Source organism: Leptonychotes weddellii, chromosome 9, assembly GCF_054177405.1.
Source record: "Leptonychotes weddellii isolate Sample4059 chromosome 9, ASM5417740v2, whole genome shotgun sequence".
Taxonomy (NCBI): Eukaryota; Metazoa; Chordata; class Mammalia; order Carnivora; family Phocidae; genus Leptonychotes; species Leptonychotes weddellii.
The window spans coordinates 23151126-23170628 of record NC_138377.1 but is presented as its reverse complement, the minus strand read 5'-3'; the positions used below and the strand labels follow the sequence as shown (position 1 = coordinate 23170628).

At 52.7% G+C, this 19503-nt stretch overlaps 2 protein-coding genes across 2 annotated transcripts in view; one reads left to right on the top strand and one right to left on the bottom strand.

Annotated features, from left to right (window-relative positions):
- Positions 1–11: 11 nt before the first annotated feature.
- TGFB3 (transforming growth factor beta 3) lies at positions 12–14765 on the bottom strand. Its single transcript, XM_081830191.1, has 4 exons — positions 12937–14765; positions 5182–5345; positions 4763–4892; positions 12–390 (listed from the first exon to the last, which is right to left on the bottom strand). The coding sequence occupies exons 1-4, from the start codon at positions 13286–13288 to the stop codon at positions 260–262; spliced, it is 777 nt and encodes a 258-aa protein (XP_081686317.1). The 5' UTR covers positions 13289–14765; the 3' UTR covers positions 12–259.
- Positions 14766–17950: 3185 nt separating this feature from the next.
- IFT43 (intraflagellar transport 43) overlaps positions 17951–19503 on the top strand; it is an 81614-nt gene continuing 80061 nt past the window's right edge. The window contains exon 1 of the mRNA XM_081830177.1: positions 17951–18031. Within this exon, the coding sequence (XP_081686303.1) occupies positions 17978–18031 (54 nt within the window). The 5' untranslated portion in view covers positions 17951–17977. The remainder of the gene's footprint in view (positions 18032–19503) is intronic.

Genomic DNA, 19503 nt, shown 5'->3' with positions numbered 1-19503 from the left:
TCTCTGTTTTAGTGACTGAGCTCAGAGAGGTGGACCCGTTGGCCTCCATGATGCACCACTCCTCCCAAGGTTACACTGTCTTCCAGATGTTAACACACTCAATCTATCAACTGAAAGTCCCAAGCCTTGCCTGTAGAGCAAAGCAGAATTACTCGAGTATAAAATAGTTGGCCATCTCCGTGAGGGAGTTTGGTTGCTTTTCTTGGGGCCTGGTTGGGGTCTCCTGTTCTATCCTACCTCACCAACCGCCCTCCACCTACTATACACCATCCATTTTGTTACCTTTGAATTTGATTTCCATCACCTCATGAATGTTTTCCAGGATGTCTCCATTGGGCTGAAAGGTGTGACATGGACAGTGAATGCTGATTTCCAGACCTAAGTTGGACTCTGCAAAATAAGACACGGAATCAGTGAGAACATTCTTTATGTGATGGGGAAGTGTGTCCAGCCTTTCTGCCAGGGCCATGATTGTGGGTGTAAATGGAGTGGTAGTTTCCAGAGGACAGAAAATGAAAATCACAGTTACCTTTGGCCATATTTTCCTTAAGAGATAAGGACAGAATGAGGTCAGAGTTACTTGGAAGTTTCTTCTCTGGGAATCCCTGTCCAGTTAATGGGGGAGCTAGAGATGTGGATGGCTCACTGGGGGAAAACGAGCTGCTCAGGAAGACCATTGTGAAATCAGAGCACAGGCCGGAGGAGATGGCCAAGGGCCAAGGGCCCAGATGACACAAGCTCGGAGAGAACCAGCAGGAGGAAATGTAGAGATGCCAGGGTTTGCTGACAGATTCTCTGGTGCAAGAAGGCCAGCTGGGGCCCTTTCTCCTATTGGTGGTTTGCATTTTACTAAAATTGGGGAAGCAAGGAAATTAGTAAAACGGGTTGAGTAAAGTGGAGGGAGAAAAGGAGGAATAAGAACAGACACATTGGAACTGAATCCAGAAGTTTTGTGCAGGGAAACTAGGAAGGGTCTTGTATCATGTCAATTCTGGTGGGTCAGACTCAGCTAGGGAAGCTCTGGTGACCCAGAGGCAGCAGCAAGCTGCGCTGTGGGAAAGGTCATGAGGAAAGGACCCTTCTGGCTTCAGGATCAGCATCTCAGCAAGCTGATTGATTTATTGTGCCCGGGGCCGCCCTCGTTCTGTGTGAGCGTCCAGCCCTGGGACCAACCTGAGGTCATCTTGAAATCTGGTGTCATCAGGGAAAATCCCAGAGTCCAAGCTAGCTCAGCACCCTTCTCATGCACAGAATGACTCAAGCCCAGGGGTTCTGGTCACCATTAGGCAGGCCAGGATCCCTTCTTCCATAAACTCCAGAACCCAGTCTCATCTGTCCTCTTCCAAACCAGGGCAGCCTCTAGGACACACTGATACTTGCTGAGCTTGAAGATTTCAGTTCCAGAAGGTTAGCTTTGGTGGGGAGGGAGGGGGCTATGATAACAAGGAAGCTGATGCCCAGCCAGAGAACAAGAAGTAAAAAGAGATGGAGTCACAGGAGTGTCTCCTTCCTGGTTGAAGGCCATGGAAGGAATGAACCGGGGTGGCTGAAATGGGCTGCAGAGTGTACTTCCAATTACCCAGAAGGGCTCAAGGGAGGCCAAGAGAGACCTGGTGTGGACAAGTTCTGTGATTCGGTGAGTTAGAAAGTCAAGGTGCAAGGGCAGCTGGGTGGCTCAGTCGGTTGAGTGTCTGACTCTTGGTGTTGGTTCAGGTCCTGATCTCATGGGCTGTGAGATCGAGCCCCACACAGGCTCCACACTCGGCAGGAATCTGCTTGAATATTCTCTCTCTGCTCCTTCCCCTGTGCATGCTCACGTGCGTGCGCTTTCTCTCTCTCTCTCTCTCCCCCTTTCCCTCTCTCTCTCTCTCAAATAAATAAATAAATCTCAAAAAAAAAATAGAAAGTCAACGTACAGACACATGTGTTGGGGACAGTTAGGGTTAGGGGACAGGTGGTAGTGTAAGATGGTGGCCTGGCTTGGCCACCAGGCTCTGTGTAGGTAGAAGACTCAGAGTGATGGCAATAGTCACCAGCATTTGTTGAGCATTACATGTCAAGCGCCGCTCTAAGACTTTATGTGCAGTAACTCATTTAATGAGGCTTAGAGAATTAAATGGCTTACCCAAGGTACCCAGCCAGTAATTGGGGAGAGCCAAGATTCAAACACCTGATGCCTGGGCCACACCCTAACTGTTAGAGTCAAAGAGGGACAAAGAGGGGGCAACAGAGACCACCAGGGAAGGCGCCTGGGTTTTCCCAGTGTCCCCCCTCTCCTGTGCTATGATGCTGGCTGTGCTCCCTACCCGGGCCGCTAGGGGGTGTCTGACTCTGCACGGGGAGAAAGTGCAGACCATGAGGAGAAACAGCACAAGGGTATGAGGACCTGGGTCCCCTAACTCTGGGTAGGGCTCCAGACAGTTCTGGGACCCAGAAGGCAGGCTGGCAAGCTGGTGCACAGGAGGCTCTCAGACGTTTGCTGAATGAATACGAGACCAGACATGTGACTCGGTTTCCCCATCAGTCCACACCACCAACTGCACCATTTGGAGTCCATCTGCTGCCTAGTTCGGGGCCACGAACTCTGAGGAGACTCACAAGCTCTGCATAAGTAAAGGTCTGTGTGGGATTCCCCTGTGTGAGGGGTGGGAAGCATCTGCCTAACTAGGAACTGAAGGTTCCAATGAAGAACTAACCTCAGAATTGGCAGCAGTGGGGATGGTGGGTGGGGGACCCACAGGTTTTATTACGAAATTATCTTTTTGATGTCTCAAGGAAGATGGAAATCATTCTCAGTGCAAACTTCTCATTGAGCTCTGCAGCTGGGAAAATAAGAACTCCTTCAAGTGCCCAGGGCTTCAAAGAAATCCAGGTGGAGCTGATCAAAATCAGACAGAGAAGCTAAGAGATGAATTTCCCCAGCCTTTCCTTTCTGCAGCCATGTCAGGCTCTAGGCGGAGTGCTGTCTGAGTCAGAATTCCCAACTGTGCTGCCGAAGGCACATCCTGGTCCCGTGGGTGCTCCTAGGCTTTTGCCTTTGTGCTCAGTAGGGGAGATGGGACAGAATTCCCGGGTATCCCTGGAGTTGAGGCAGGACCTTCAGCCCATGATCAGCCGGCTCGGCCAGGATGAGGGCTTGCAGACTCGGATGCTTCCGGACCCCGGGCAGGTTACATAAGTGAGCAAAGCGAGCCAGCAGATCATGCTCAGTGGGGACTGCCAGCCTCACTCTTGGGGGAACAGCACGGACTGGAGGGCCTATGGGGACGTGAAGAATGCGTGCCCCACCTCAAGAGGTGGCCACTACTCATCTCCCATGGATCGTCACAGGGAAATCTTCCAATTTTTCTAGAAAATCCAGAAGTCCAGGTTTTATGTGAAATCTCCTGACTTGAAAAATAGAAACTGTTGACCATTACTTAAATTTAAAACATTATGTAGGCCAGGCCTTAGTGCTTTAACCCCAAAGCACGAGGACAAGTTTCCCAAAATATCAAGGACAAGAAAGGACCCACCTGCTCCAGGGACTCTGGACATCAGCATGTGGATGGACTGTGCCCCCACGGCAGCTGATGACAGAATAAAACTCTGGGCAAGACGGGCAGAAGGAACAGATGGGCCCACCACAGGCACTCCCTCCCCACCGAGCATCAGTCCGGGCAGTACCCCCAAGTAAAGAAGGGCAGGAACAGAGACAGACAACAAAACCCTGTCATCTCCACACCCATGGCTACCGCCGCAGCCCAAGCCCCTGCTGCTCTCATCCGGGCGGCTGCGATGGCCCCTAGCTGGTTTTCTGGCTCCTTCCTTTGACTTCATAGCAACCAGAGGGGTCTTCTTTTTTTTTTTTTTTAAGATTTTATTTATTTGAGAGAGAAAGAGAGCGCACAAGAGAGTATGAGTGGGGGCAGAGGGGAGGAGCAGAGGGAGGAGAAGAAGCAGACACCCTGCTAAGCAGGGAGCCCAACATGGGGCTTGACCCAGGACCCCGGGATCATAACCTGAGCAGACAGATGCTCCACCAACTGAGCCACCTAGGCGCCCCCAGAGGGGCCTTTTAGAGATACAAACCAAATCACCTCACTCCATATCCCATCCCTGCTTATAACACTGCAGGGCTTCTCATCACACATGGAATAAGTCCTCGAACCTGACCATGGTCTTACAGGTCCCAAGTCATAAGGCCCCAGCTGCCTCTGGCGCCCGGCTCACTCCATTCCAGCCCATCAGCCGGCAGGCCGCTGTCGGATCAAACCATGCCTGCTGCCGCCTGGGGGCCTGCGCCTCCCCACCCCTCTGCCCCGCACATCCTTATTCTCACCTTCACACGCTGGCCCTTCTCATCCCTCGGACCTCAGTGCACACATTCCCTTGCACAGAGAGCCTCCCTGAGCACCGCGTGCCGGACCCCACCCGTCATTGCCATAGTGTCCTCTTTCGATGTCTTGTGGTACTCATCCCTGACGTTCCTACCCATCAGTATGTTCTCTTGGTTATTCTGTGTCTCTCCCATCGGAACGACAGCCCCATGGGAAACGGACCTCCCCGGTCTTGTTCACTGCTGTATCCCTCCCCCGAGCCTGGCTGAGGGAGCATTTCCATAAATATGGGTTGAGTGAATGAATGAAGGACACAGTGAGCCAGTGGCAAAGCTGAACCCAGATCTGTGACTCCTCTAGTTTTGTCCTGTTCCTTCTATTTCGTGAACGACCAAGGGACCTTGAGGTGCCTTCCAAAATGCTCAGACTAAGAGTCAACCTACCTCTTCGCAAGAGCCACTCACGCACAGTGTCAGTGACATCAAAGGACAGCCACTCGGCAGTGCCCCGTGTGGGCAGATTCTTGCCGCCGATATAGCGCTGTTTGGCAATGTGCTCATCAGGCCGGAGTATCTAGAGGGCAGAGAGAGGAGTAAGTACACCAGGCCGGAACAAGCCCCGCGGCCCAGGTCACAGTGCAGGAGGCCAGGTGAGGAGAGCAACGGGAAACTAAAAATTCCTGAAGGCTCCTGTGAGCCCCTTATTTAACGCTTCATCCTCTCCAGGACAGACACAGATGGAGAGAGTCCCAGAAGGTGGGATTCATGGCCAGGTCTGCTGATCTCTGCGGGAAGGGGAGGCCCAAAATGGTAGAGGAGCTGGCTCTCCCGTTTGTGTGGCTTCTGTTCCGGGAGCGGCTCACCTGGAAGAGCTCGATCCTCTGCTCACTGCGCTTGGAGCTAGGGTTGGGCACCCGCAAGACCCGGAATTCTGCTCGGAACAGGTTGGTTCCATTTTTCTCCACTGAGGACACGTTGAAGCGGAAAACCTTGGAGGTGATTCCTTTGGGGCAGACGGCCAGCTCATCTAGGAGATCAAGCAAGCGGGGAGAGGGGCAGTGTGAGTGAGACTCATAGGAGCCAATGTGCTGCCCACGGACACTCGCCAGGTGGCTAAGGTTCCATCTATGACCTCCCTAGAGGCTCGACAAGGCCTCAGGCCTAAAGGTGGGACACACAGGCCTGAGCCAGGAGCAGGGAGACCCGGGAGCCCCAGGACATGGCACCAATGACTGGCCAGTCAAAGACAATCACCCCTCCTCCCATGGCCTCAACATCCCAGCTCTGGCAGGCTCTCCAGCCTGCTTTCCTACTCTTTTAGAAAACATAGATGCTCAAAAGATCGCGGCAAGTCCCCCTAGTAGTTTAATCGTCTCACAGCTGTTTGACCCATTCATTCGTTCGTTCCTTCAGGCATTCATTCATTTATTACATGTGTATTGAGCACATACTGTGTGCTAAGCACAGTGCTGACAATGGGAAGCAAAAATGAAGAGCCGTGCCCCTGCCTTCAAGGAGATTCAGATCCAGGGAAGGATATCAATACAAAGACCCACATAATGGAACCAGCAGGAAAGTGCTGAGGGCCTTTGGAGAAGCCCAGGAGTTGCTGGGTCAGATCAGAGTAGGGAGACAGCGGGGAGCACGTGATGCGAAGAGATACCATTTGATCTGGGTCCTGCAGGAGGAAAGGGTTTGAGGATGGAGAGGGAGGGATTTTCCATGGAAGGACTGCTGGAAACACAGCAGGGAGGGGAGGAGGTGCATGTGTGTAAGACAACCTGAAGCAACCAGGTGAGGGGCCCGCAAGACAAGGTCAGGACAGCCGACTGGGGTCTCGCCACGGGGAGGCTGAAATGTTAGACCGAGAGGCTGGATTTTATCCCATCAGCAGTGGTAAGCCATGGAAAGTGTTAGAGCAGTGCAGTGACATAATTAACACTGTGTTTTAGACCCACTGAGGCAGCATCGGTATGGCAAAGAGCCCACATCTCAAGCCTGGCAGACCCACAGACGTTTCTTCAGACAGAGCGGAAGCCCTGGTGGCTCTTTTCTAAGGGTTTCTGTCCTTGACAGTACATGCTATACCAGCCACTGTCACTGTGCTGGCCTCTTCACCCCTGTCCACTGTCACCCTGCTGGCCTCTTCACCCCTGTCCACAAGACCCATGGCCGCAGATGCTCTTTGCCACATCTCAGTGCCCGAAGAGAAAAGAAAGCTCCTGTCTTTTTCTCCCGTACACTTCACAACCTCAAGGTCTGAGCAGCATTAACACCCAGAGAAAAACTTTCTACACAAATGGTAACAATAGCCAGAACTTGAAATTGAAGCTCGGAGACCCAGATTCCACACATAATGGACATGGCTGGAATGAGCTCATAATCACCCCGAGGGATGGTGTAGGAAGTCACGGACAAGGCGGGAAGGATCAGAGGCCTGGAAACAAGCAAATGCGCTACTGATCTTTAGGAAAGGATGAGTGAGTGTTTCTGGAAATTGCCATCTGGTGGGCCTGACACTGGTTCTTAGAAAATTAATGGAACAGATGTTAGGAAAACAAATGTGTGAATGCCGGCTAACGAAGCCCTGATTAATAACTGGCTTCAAAACACAAATACTGCCAACTATTCCCTAAACCGTGTCAGACAGAACCAGAAGGAGGCATCAGTGATAGCAATTTAATTGTTCAGCTTGCCAGTCTGGAAGCCGCTGGTCACGGATAAGCACGCGGACTGGCAACCCTCTCGAGCACCGACACGCTTGGTTCTTGAAGGAGCTGTCATCGATGTGGCTTCAGTTAGAACAGTCCCTCCAGTAACTGCTGAAAGAGGGAGTGGAGTGTGTCCATGTTGCTGTGGAAAGGAAAATGGAATGGAAAACGGCACGTGCCCGTAAGCAGAGTCAGAGGGGGGTCAGGACCGCGGGAGGCCAGGACATGGGGGCACTGAGGAGCTAAGATGGTCTTCAGGACACTCTTGTAACCATCCCTCTTTTGTTGCTCCCAGCCCATCAATCAGATATCTGTTCCCTCAGACGGACTCCTCTTGGTGGGAACTTCAAGGAGATTTCAAGAAGGAGGTGCGAAGGATCTTTTTAAAAACAAAAACAAAAACATTTTATTTATTTATTTATTTGAGAGAGAACGCACGAGCAGGGGGAGGGGCAGATGGAGAGAGAGAGAGACAGGGCGAGAATCCCAAGCAGACTCTGGGCTGAGTGTGGAGTCTGATGCAGGGCTCCATCTCAGGACCCTGAGATCACGACCTAAGCCAAAACCAAGGGTTGGATGCTCAACCGACTGAGCCACCTAGGCTCCCTGGGAAGTGTTATTTCTTTTTCTTTTTCTTTCTTTTTCTTTTTAATCACTGGGACCTACATAATTTCTAGCAGAGTTAGAAGGGACATTAGGGGTCATCTAGTGCAGCCCTCTTCAGATGAAGAAACCTATGTCCAGAGGGGTCTTGGCCGGGGCCACACATAGTTGATGCAAGCAAATTGACACTAACAAGTACAGCTCAAACATATAATCATTAGTGATGACAAGAGAACTGCCTAGGAGAGAAAAGGAAATGTAAATATAATCTTCTTGGCAATTAAATCCACGGAATAATGATGATGTTTTAAATAACTGGTGGAATGAGAGTGTAAATAAACAAACTGTAATAACACCACCTTACATTTCATGGAGCTTTTCCTAACTCATCTGACCCTCTAACAATCCTCGAGGAGAATGAGAAGAAGTCAAATTGACCATTTTACAAAGGAGAAAAGTGAGTGACTTCCCCAAGGTCATGCAACTAGTGGGTGGCAGAGGTGGTATTTGAACCCAGGTCTTCTGATCACCCCTCTCTTCTTAAAGTGGGGCCTCTGGAAGTTGGGGGGCCCTAAGAGATCAAATAGTGGAGGCAGAGGTTCACCGACAAAATGAAAGCTTCCATGGAGTGGGCCTACAGTACCACCATAGGCCCAAGCAACAGCCCATTCCCGCTCGGTTCTGTGGGTAGGCCATGCATCTGCAGGAAGCTAGTATTATTGAGAGCCGGACTAGAGGGTCCACCTTGAAAATTACATCAGGACCAACTTTTTCCACTATGCAAAAAATATATATATCGGTGGAGGCCATTTTCTCTTTTTTGCTATAGGGAGAGAAAAATAAGCAAAGCATATTCATGTAGAGTCTTCATGAAAAAATGTGGAAACGGCTGACTACGTTTCGACCATGCCTCTTAAAATGTTTTCAGCCTCCAGGGCTCCTAGAGGTGCTTTTGCTTATATCCATCCTTTCTGCCTGTAAAATCCTGCTGCTCCCAATGGCAGCACGCACACACCAGTGAGGAGCTGCTTCTTCACCCCGGCTGCACATTAGAATCACCTGGAGAAGCCTTAAAAACAGATGATTACCTTGGAGTGGGTGGGTCCAGAGCTTTCTCCCCCCTTTCTTTCTTTAAAGATCTCCAGATGATTCTAATGCGTAGCCGGGGTTGAGAACCAGTTTATAGTGCGCTGCAAGGGGTACCATGGCTTCCAGATGTTCTGGAAGTTTGAGAAACGACACTTCAGTGATTTAATCTTTAAATAGGTTGACCTTTAAAAGGTATTAGGCATGCAGTTTGGCCAACGCATCATTTAAAAAATTTTTGAATTAGAAGCCCATCAATATTTTAAGCCCAGGTTAAAAGGTGGGAAATTTCACAGAAAGAGCCAGGTTTTCTGCGCTTCTGGGAAACGGCAAGGTCTAGTGAAGCTGGACCCACATTCCTAAATGCGGAAATCAGCAGGAACTGAGCAGTGGGTGCCTTCTTTGACCAGGGTGTGGGAGCTTCCGGCTCCCCCCACCCCCCATCGGCCTCCCACATACCCTATTCTCTCCTCAACCCCAAGGCCAAGTGCCCCGTGCGCTTTGTCGTGGTGCTGGTGCTGAGGCTTTTCTTCCAGATCCTTTGCATTAGCTATCTAGTCTCTGTGGACACTTGTGTTTGCAGCCCCTTAAGGAAAGGTTTTGCCCTAGTACACTGAGTCGTAAGCTTCAGTGGGCTTAAGAAGCGGACCCCGCCTACAGATTCTGATTCTGTAAGGGTGAGGTTGGGCCTGGGAATCCACGTGTTTCCCACTCACATAGCCCCTGGACTGTTCTTGGAGAAACACTGACCTAGCGTGCAGAGGGCATTGGCACTGAGAACCAATGAGTTCTTGGGATACGAAAGGTCTTTTAATTTTCAGAATGAACACAATCTAAATGTAGCCTTCAGGAAAGAAAGGCCAACGTATCAAGTTTTCTCTTTGCTCAGGATCTCTGGGTTTGCTGGCTGTCTTCGCGCCAGCCTCGGATGAAAACAAGAGTCTCCCGCCAGCCATGGATAATGACCGGCCAGAAGTTAAAACGACACCCACACTGTTATCTTGATAACAAGGATGACAGAGGAATGGAGAAGGCTGTGGCTCTCCCCACCACGGTGTCAGAGAGAGGCCCTACCCAGCCAACTCCCGCTGAATTATAGAAGGATTTACAGAGGCTTGCCTTCCGTGCGGAGACTGTTGAATCATCCCAGATATATACACAAAACTGTTTCAGCTGCAAGAGCATTTGGAGATTATCTCTGACTTCACAGATGAGAAAACGACTCAGAGAGGTGACCTGTCCAATGCCACCTGGTGTGACTGCTTAACCAGCTTAAGGCTCTTCATTAGATAAAGAAGACCCTTTTGTTGAAGTTGGGAGAACATCTGCGGTGGTATGAATCTCCTGGCCAAAACAACAGGCAGAGCTAAGAAGGAACACACGCAGTTGGCCCTATGCGATCTGCCCCCCAGGGTTACTAATAGCCCCTACCCACCCCCCACCCCCACTTTGGTCCAATATGTGATTTATTCATATTGTAAGTCCAAGTCCTATTGCAGCCTTAAGGTTAAAGGTGGGGCCTAAAATATTTCTTTTACACACTGGCATTAGTGCCCAACAACATGCATTCTGCAGGCAGAATGTCTAGGTTAGAGTCCCCGCTCTTCGAGGCAAATCACTTCACTGATGCGTGTTTCCGGTTCCTCATCTGTAGGGTAGAGAATCGGGGTTCCTATCTAAGAGGGCGGAGCCAGAGGACGGGCCTCTCCTCTTTGCTCACCTTGGTGCCCTTTCCCCTGCCCCCCTGGAAATTACTCCTTGCCACATTTTGCTCTCCAGGCTCCCCTATCTCCCTGAGCCACCTCCTGCTGTCACTTCCCGCTAAGTGCCTGCCCACTGGGTACAGAAGCAGACTGGCAGGGACAAAATGTGGAAGGGAACGCGATCTCATCACTTCCCCAGAAGTTCTGGCCCCCAGACCCTGCCAGCGTCCCGCCACAGACCCAGTGCCCCTGCTGACCAGCCCTCACGAGCTCGGGACAGGCTTCCCTTACGCTAAGCCTCTGAGGCTGCCTTTCTGCTCCTGCTCAGCATCTGCCCACTGCCTCCTTTTAATTAGTGTGTCTTCTGCATCTGCCTCTCTGGGGCTGGCTCGGCACCTGACCAGCTGCAGGGCGGGCCCAAGCCATGCCTGCTCAGCCTCTGTGTCACCTCCAACAGCTGCAGAGAGTCTGGGCCTGCTTCCTGTTTGCACCTGCAAGCCTCCACGGCATCACCCGTGTCCCACGGGGCCCTGGCTCCCCCCCAAGATCCCATACAGCATCTTGCTCCCTGGGCCAGACTTGCTCCCAGCCTGACCAGGCTCTGCGGCCCCAGGGCCACCCCCACCCGCCCCAGTTGCAAGGTGCTAGTGCTGCTGGCTAAGCTGCCAAGCATCCGTGTGCCCTTGCCCTGGCTTTCCCCAGGGCTGCCCGCTATTTGCGCCCTGAGTCTCTGTACAAAATCGATGTCCACTGGCACCTGAGGGTCCTTGCCTGCATCTGGCCCATTCATTCTCTTCTCGGGATTCCAGGCTGGACGGGCCCCTTGTGACGCAGAATCCCTCCTCCCTGGGACTCCACCTCCTGACCCGGATCATTGAGGTCCGAGCCCTTCTCCCTCACCCTGGGCTCTCTCCAGACCTCTCCGGCAGGCCTCAGCTGTCCATATTCGTGGCCACTGCGTCCTGACTTGGTGGTTGCCCAGGGGTTGGGGGGTTTCAGCCATCCTGGTGCTGGTGCCTCTGGGAACTGTAGGCCCCCAGCAGACCCTGAGCCAGCCCCACCTGGAGGACGCCAGGGAGGGCGCCTCGTGGCATACTCTACCAGCTCTGCCTCGTACTCCGGCTTCCGCCCCACACGGTAGCCACATCCTAAGGCAAGGCGCTCCAGGCAGCCACAGGAAACGGAGTGGGAACCCCTCGCCAGGAACCACAGGCTCCTGGATCTGGCCTGGGCCCGCTCCCAGTAGGGCCTTTTGCACCTTCAGCTAGAGCTGCTCCATCCACCCACCACCTCTTCCTTCTCTTCAGCCAGGTTCCTTTCAACCCCTGACCCCCTCACCCTGCCTGCTCCCTTCCACCCTCCCGCCCCTACTCCCCACGGCCAGGTGAGCCAGGGAAGAAGAGGTAGTTGGGGTGGCGAGGACACCTGCTGGTAGGAAAAGCAAACAGAGCTGCTCCCAGAGTCCCTGGCCCAGAGTGGCTCACATTCCTCCTTCTTGGGCTGTCAGTTTCTCAACATCTGCCAAATCTCTCTCTCTCTCTCTCTTTCTCTCGTATTGAGGTTTTTTAAATGTCCGTTCAGTAAACACACATGACTCCCACACGTGTACAAACACACAGACATCTCACCCAGAAGCCTCCCAGCTTCTCAGCACAGACGGGAGCCTCCTGGGAGGACACACTCCCAGACACATGTCCTCTCTGCACCCACAGCCACACCTCCCACCCACTCTTCCCGTGACACGCAGACACAGAAGGGCGGCCAGCAATCATCGACACGTCCAGAGCCACAACCCTGCTCTCCCCGTGTCCACAGGCCTGGAAGCCGCCCATTTTGAGCCCATGACTCTGTCTACTGTACAAAGCCTGAAAGCACATGTACGTGTGAACAGAGGTGCAACCGTGCTCACGGCTCACGTGGGTCACGTGTGTGGCCCTGACCGACGGGCCTGGACAGCAAGAGGCTGCCCCTTGCCTGGGCTTGGAAAAGCTTGACAGCCATGAATCTGGGGCAGGTATCCTCTTTTTCCCAAGAACTGGAAAAACTAAACCACAGACGTGTCGCAGTGAGTTGCGAAAACAGGGGAGAAGACCCAGGTCTCCAGACTCGTGAACCCAGAAGGGCTTTCAAGAGAGCTGGCCCTGGCCCTCCGTGGCACCCGTCCGCTCACAGTTACCTAGCCCGTCACACGTGCCAGCACACAGAGGTTAACAGGACAGCACAAGGTAATTCCAAAGTAAAACCAGTCCAGGTTGTGATGCGAGTTCAGCAAGCCACTCAACCCCAGGGCTCCCGGCCTCCCAGAAGCCAACCCCCCCACCCCCAGCTCTGTCTCCCTCCTCACCCACCCATCCGGGCCCCAACTGTGCCTCGCACCTCCTGAGCCTGGGTGTGGGTGAACCCAGGGCACCCCCCTCCCCCGGCTCAGAGGCCACCGCTCGGCCCGCGTCTGTGGGACTCCCTCCTGCAGTTCAGACCCTCTGGAGCAGACACCCCAGCGAGAATTTGGACTTACTGTGCTCCGCCAGCCCCTGGATCATGTCGAATTTATGGATTTCTTTGGCATAATACTCCGACTCGGTGTTTTCCTGAGTGCAGCTGTCCTCCCTCTCCCCCTGCATCTCCTCCAGCAGCTCCCGGGTGCTGTTGTAAAGGGCCAGGACCTGGTAGGGGACGTGGGTCATCACCGATGGCTCAGGGGGACTGGTGAGCCGGAGTTTGCTCAAGATCTGTCCCCTAATGGCTTCCACCCTCTTCTTCTTGATGTGGCCAAAGTCCAAGGTGGTGCAAGTGGACAGAGAGAGGCTGACCGTGGCAAAGTTCAGCAGGGCCAGGACCACCAGAGCCCTTTGCAAGTGCATCTTCATGCGCAAGCTGGGGAGAGCGGCTGGGGGGGGGGGCGCTGCTGCGAGGCCCGGCGAGGAGGAGACCCCAGCAGTCGTGCAGAAGGAGGGAGGAAAACCAGGCGGCCTCCCTAGATCCCGAAGACTGAGGCTTGGCAAGAAGGTGCATGAACTCACTGCACTGCGAGAGCTTCAGGACTTCCAGGAAGCACTGGCAACCCTGAGCGCGAAGACGCCGACTGTGTGCCTTGGAGCTCTGGGTCTCTTCTCCATGTGTCTAAACAGGTTCTGCGGGGCTCTGACTCCCAGCAGGCCAGGTGGAGGGCAAGCAGAGGGCTGGGAGGGGTGGCAAGGCAGCTGGGAGTGGGAAGGGAGCTGGAGTTTTTCCTTAGGTAAAAATAAATAGAGCGGATATCTGATATTGCCAAATGCCGCTTGGCAATGGGGAGAAAGTGGGTATTTTAAAGAAGGAGCAGGAGGACCATGGCTGGGTCCCAAAATCAAAATCCTTGCCTTGCCCTGAAGGAGGATAAGAAAAGAGAATGGAAAAGAAAAGGAGAAAAAAAAATGTTTAAAAAAAAGTCAGATAGCCAGTGAGTAGGTGGGGAGAGGCAGGGCTGGGCTGGACTGGCCCCGCTAAAGGTGGGGGCAGCGCAGGACACACTTGTCTCTCGGGCACACCATTCATGCTTTCTCTTTTGTTTACACTTCCTCGGGGGCTTTCTAAATGACTTTGTTCACGCTGCCTCTCGTCTTCATTGGCTGGGAAGTGGGGGTATGTGCAATTGGAAGGCAGGGAGGACAGGCCCCTGGAGAGCAGCCCCAATAATCCACTTGGACGCCCAAGGTCACCAGCACCTCGGCTTGTCTTCTCCCTCGGCCATTGCTTCTGTTCCCTGCTTCTCTTTACAAAAATAAAAAGGAGAAGAAAAAGAAAATAGCAGCCAGGTCCCTGCACGCCTGCTCCGGAAAGCTGTTATTCCTTCTTTCTCAGGCTTCTTCCCCTATCTCTCCCCTCTCTTGCTCATTCCCTTGGCCTTGGCTTTCTGCTTCCCTCCCTTCCTCTCCCTGCTGCTTCTCCCTCTCCTTCTCCCTCTCTCTCTCTCCCTCTCGCTCCTCTCCCTCTCCCTCTCTCACACACACATGCACACACACTGCTTTCTCTATTTCTCTCTGCTGAAATTTTATACCTCCCTCCCATGACGTCTCAGGCCCGGGTGGGGGAGGGAGGGACCAGCGCACGCAGCCTCTTTTGCTGCACGATTTTAATGTTTTAAACAGGCACAGGAAAAGCCGAGCCCATTTGAAAAATACTTTGCGAGTCGTCTGGTTCGACGTGGTAACTGAACTTTTTTTCCCCTCTTGGAGTCACTCCTGCTACACGTTGACTGTTTTTCTGGAAAGTTACTCCGACGAATCCCTTCCCTCCTTCTCCCCCAGCTCCTTCGCCCTCTCGCCAGCTGTCAGCCCGTCCTCTCTCCTCGGCCCGTCTCTCGCTCCTGCCACGGTCCCCTCACCACCGCCCCCCCCCACCCCCCACCCCCGGTCCGGGCCGCCCCCGGGCCCGGCGGCCCGCGGGGCAGGGGCGCGCGCGGGGTCGGAGCAGGGGCAGCCGTGCCCACCCTCGGGGGTGGGGGGGCGACGCCCGGCCGGGGAGCGGGGTCGGAGGTGGGCACGGCTCCGCGGCGACCCTGGCCCCGATTCTTCACTGACAAGCCTGGAGTCGGGCGGCCGGCTGAAGCTTGGAGATGCTCCAGGGCCATTGAAAATGGTGGCGTTTTCCGGCAGATCGAGGGTGCCCCCTGGCGAGGCGAGGGCGCCAGTGAAGGAGCGCGGCGGGCCGGGGCCGGGACGCCGGGGAGGGCTGGGGGTGGGGCTGGGGGCTGGAGGAGAGGGGCCGCGGGAGAGGGCGAGGGAAGCGACACCGGAGCCTGGGGGGCCGGGCTCCCTCTCGGCCCGACGTGTGCACAAGTGCACCTCTCTCTTCCCGGGGCCCTGCTCGGCAGCCGCTCTCGCAGAAATGTCCTCCAGATGTTCGCAGCCTCCCTCCCCGCCGAGGGTTCCGCAGGGAGCTGCGCCAGCGAGCGCAAAGTCAGCAGTTGGCCCCAGCCCATTTCCCAGATGGGTGAGGGGAAGTTTTCTCTCGGCTCGCTCTCGTTCCTCTTCTCCGCCTAAGCTTCTACGTCTCTTCCCACGAGAAGCTCAGAGAGGGCAAGGCACGTTGCTTCCCGGCAACACAGGACTTGCCCCTGAATCGGTCACTTTCCTGCGAATCCGTGCTGCTCCCCGCCACTACGCCGCGCCTCACCCAGCCTTCCTGGACCCTTCCTGTGAGGTCTGCTTCCTGCCTCTGGCTCCTAGGCCGCTGGAATGTTCACTGAATCCCCAGAACAGTGGTTGATCGGTCTACAATTGAGGAAACTGAGGCACAGAGCGATTTTTTTTTTTTTTTTTTTTAAGGCCACCCTCTCATGGGTGGTGGAGGCGATATTTAACTCAGGCTCTCTAGTTTGGGTAGGCATTGTTGTCATTTGAATAACATGAAGAAATCTAGGTGTAGAAAGCTTAAAAGTAACTTACCTAGAACATATAGTTGGTAGGTGTCAACACTGAGATTTGCACCCAGGAAATCTATTGCCAGAGTCTATGCATTTTCCTATGCAATGCCATCTCTGAAATTCAGCCATCATTTGAAAAATACTTTGACGTTCACTGTATGCCAGACACTGTTCTGGGCTCTGTGGATGCAGCCCTGAACAAAACAAACTAACAAACAAAACCCTTGCCCTTAAGGGAGTTTACATTGGGGGTGCGGGGAGGAGGGGTGTGGAAGTGGCAATAAACGGAAGAATTAGGTATGATGATAAAAGATAAGCACCATGGTGGAAAATAAAGCAGGGAGGTAGATTAGGGAGTGCCTAGGTTGGGACTGTTGAAACTTAAAATAAGGTGACAGAGAAGACCTTACTGAGGCCTTTAAGCAAACACTTGTAAGATGGGAGGAAAATTACTCAAGTTCTATCCTTCTGGACTCCACCTCTGCCAAATCAGTCTCCAGGGATAGGGCCCTGGCACGTGTATTTTTAACAAACCCCACAGGTGACTCAGGTGTTCAGCAAGGTCCGGAAGCACTGTCCTAGGGCTTCTTTCTGCTCAGACTGAGCACCAAGCACCTTTTGCTTTCAGGAAGTCAGGGAAGAAGGGGGAGTTAAGGTTTGAAAACTGGCAGTAAGGTGGTGGTAGTGTAGCTATGGGCTCACACCAAATGGAAAAATCCAAAGATGAATCCCTTCTTCCTCATCTGGTGCCAAGGAAGAAGAAAACAAAGGATTCACGGGAGCCTGTATTTCATCTGTCTTGGATTTTGGCAATGAATGCTTCTTCGGATGAAAATCTAACTGGGTATTCTCAGTGCAAATCAGATCTTAGGGGTGATCTCTAAGAGCAATTACAAGGGAGGAGACTGAGGTCCAGAGAGGGCTCTGCCTGGCCGCACAGGTAGTTATCAGCAGAGCTAGGATGAGACCTCAACTCTTCCAACATCCAAGCACGGCTGTTGCTGTCACAAGACATGCTAACACACAGCCCTACCCAGTGAACATGTGTGGATGACTGGTTGAACTGAGTAATTTATTGGGTATTTAAGAAATGCTTGCAATCCAGTTTTAGGGGGTGCAACTCCCACTTTCAAGTCTTTGCTTTTTAGCAGTGGTCATCTAGGCCTTACCCCTAGCCTGATATTGGGGATATTGTTCACTTTCAGGACCATGCGGCCGTCTTCTGGGGGGCCTAGCTGACCAGTACCAGGGACCTGGCCAGTGGTGTTGACTTGGGGATCTTACATGGAGAGTCAATGCAGACTCAACTCGTCCCAGTAGGCTGGGAATTTGAGGGACATCTTCCTCTGCTGGCCTAGGAGTACGGTTGGCACCCAGGAGTATGTGGAGGAGAAAAATACTCTTACAAGATCTGGTATCCAAAAAGGCATCAGGCTCTGCTGCTTGGCACTCAGATGATTTCCCTCAAGCCACCTCTTTGCACCTGAGGGTCCTCAATTTTTGAATAGAGATATCTCTGATGCTCACTTTGTGGGTTGTTGGAGGGATTACTTGACTTTTGAATGTTGTCACTACTTAGGTATTTGACGTCTTGGTTCGGCTTCTCTGTAAACTTCTTGAAGGCAGAGATTATGTATATTGCATGTTCCATTAGAAACTGTTTATTTGCACCTGACCACTCTACCCTCCCGTGAGCCTGTTTTCTTACCTGTCGGATGGAGATAATAGACTTACCTTGTTTTTCACATAAGGTTATTATACCCTTCCCGTGAGATAATAACTGTGAAAGTCCTTTATTCATTGTAAAGGGCTATATGAATAAGAAGGATCAATTTAATCACTACTATTAGTAGTAGTGCTTTGTACTTAATAACATATATTTAAACAGAGCTACACATCTAGAGAGTTCTTAAAGACTAACATTCTTTTCACTGTCCCATAGGAGCGGCCTTAGCGGGATTTGATAGCTGGGGGTTTCTTCCAGAAGTCAGGCAAGGCAGTTTAGGAAAGTTTTGGTTTAAATTCAAAGGTGGCACACAGAATCCCGGAATAATGCGGCGGATCCTTTAAATATTGAGATGAAAGGGCGGAGCCGTCGCCAGGGACGCGGCTGGGCCGCTTGGTTTCCAGGAAATGACATCAGGCGGCCGCGGAGATGGAGGACGTGCTGGACCTAGGCGAGGAGCGGCGCCGCGGCTCGGCCACCTCCGTGAGGACCGACTTGGGGGCTTGGGGCTAGGATTGGGCGGGTGCAGAGGGGCGACCTAGCCGGCTCGGCTTCCCGGCGGCGTCTCGGCCTGGCCTGTCTCAAGTGGCCGGAGCGGGCGGGCGCGGAGCCGCGCGGGGGTGAGGCCGGGGAAGAGGCGGCCTCAGCCGCCCCGCCCCCGGGGCTGCGGTGGGCTCCGCCGCTACTGGCCTGGGGTTTGCTTTCTTTAAAATTCTCGGAAAGCAGAAAAACAGATCCTGCCTCTGCCAGCCTCTGGGACCGGTGGGAAATTTCCCAGCCAGGCTCCGCTTTCTGGAGCCACGAGTGCTAACTCCCCTAGAGCGGGCATAACTGAGAGTGACTGGAGGCGCCCTGGGCCAGGGTCGCACTTGCACCCATCCCAGGGCTTTTTCCTTGAGACTTCTCATGCCAGAAGTTCATGTAGAGACTTCAGGCAGACTGGAAGGGCCTTCTCTTGCCCGGAGTTCCCACGAGGAGGTGGGCGTTACCTCAGTTTTATGATTTAGGATTTCTAACGTGGAGGAGTGGCTAGGTGCTGGGGGCCCGGAGGTCAAATGGAGTATGAAGCTACTTACTGGGTTAAAAAAAAGTTAGCATTGTGTGTCAACTATAGTCAACTCTAAAAAATTAAAAACAAACAAACCCTCCCCAACTTCGGTTTCCTTATCTCTAGAATGGAGATGTTGATATCTACTTCAAAGTGCTGCCATGAAGATGAAATGTAGTAACGCATGGGAAGCATTTAATACAGTGCCTGTCACACGATAAGTTATTAAAAGAAGTCAGCTGCTGTGGCTTCTGAGGCTCATTTACCCGGTTATGTATATAGTCAGTAAATCACTGATCTAGATTCAAGACCCAAGTTCGGTGTTGTTTCTTAACTCCATCACAGTCCCATCAAGCCTTTTTACCTTTGAAATTAGTCAAGATCATGGTCCCTAGAAGACTGGGGCAACACAGCAGGTCTTTAGTTTCTGCTCTGGAATCTCTAAGTGTTTTGAAGGGCCCTAATAGCATCAGATGTCCTCCAAGGTACCAGAGAGGAGCACCTCTCAGGGAGCAAGAACAGTTGTTCTACAATGCAGGTTGTTTGACTGACCAAAGAGAATATTAGGTCACCGGGTCTTTCTGATATGTGAACTTGTTTAGTCCCTGGGAATGTAAATGTAGTTATGCATTCATTCTTTAAACAAATATTTATTGAGCCCCCACTGTGTATCAGGCATTGGGTTAGGGGCTGGCCATATAGCAGTGAGACAACAACAACAACACAGGGCACCCGGCTGGCTCAGTTGGTGGAGCATGCAACTCTTGATCTCAGGCCCCACATTGGGTGTAGAGATTACTTTAAAAAATAAAATCTTAAAAAACAACAGCCACAAGCAAAGTCCTTGTCGTCAGGGGGCTTACAATCAGCGGGGGAAGATGGACAATAAGACTATCCACTTAAAATA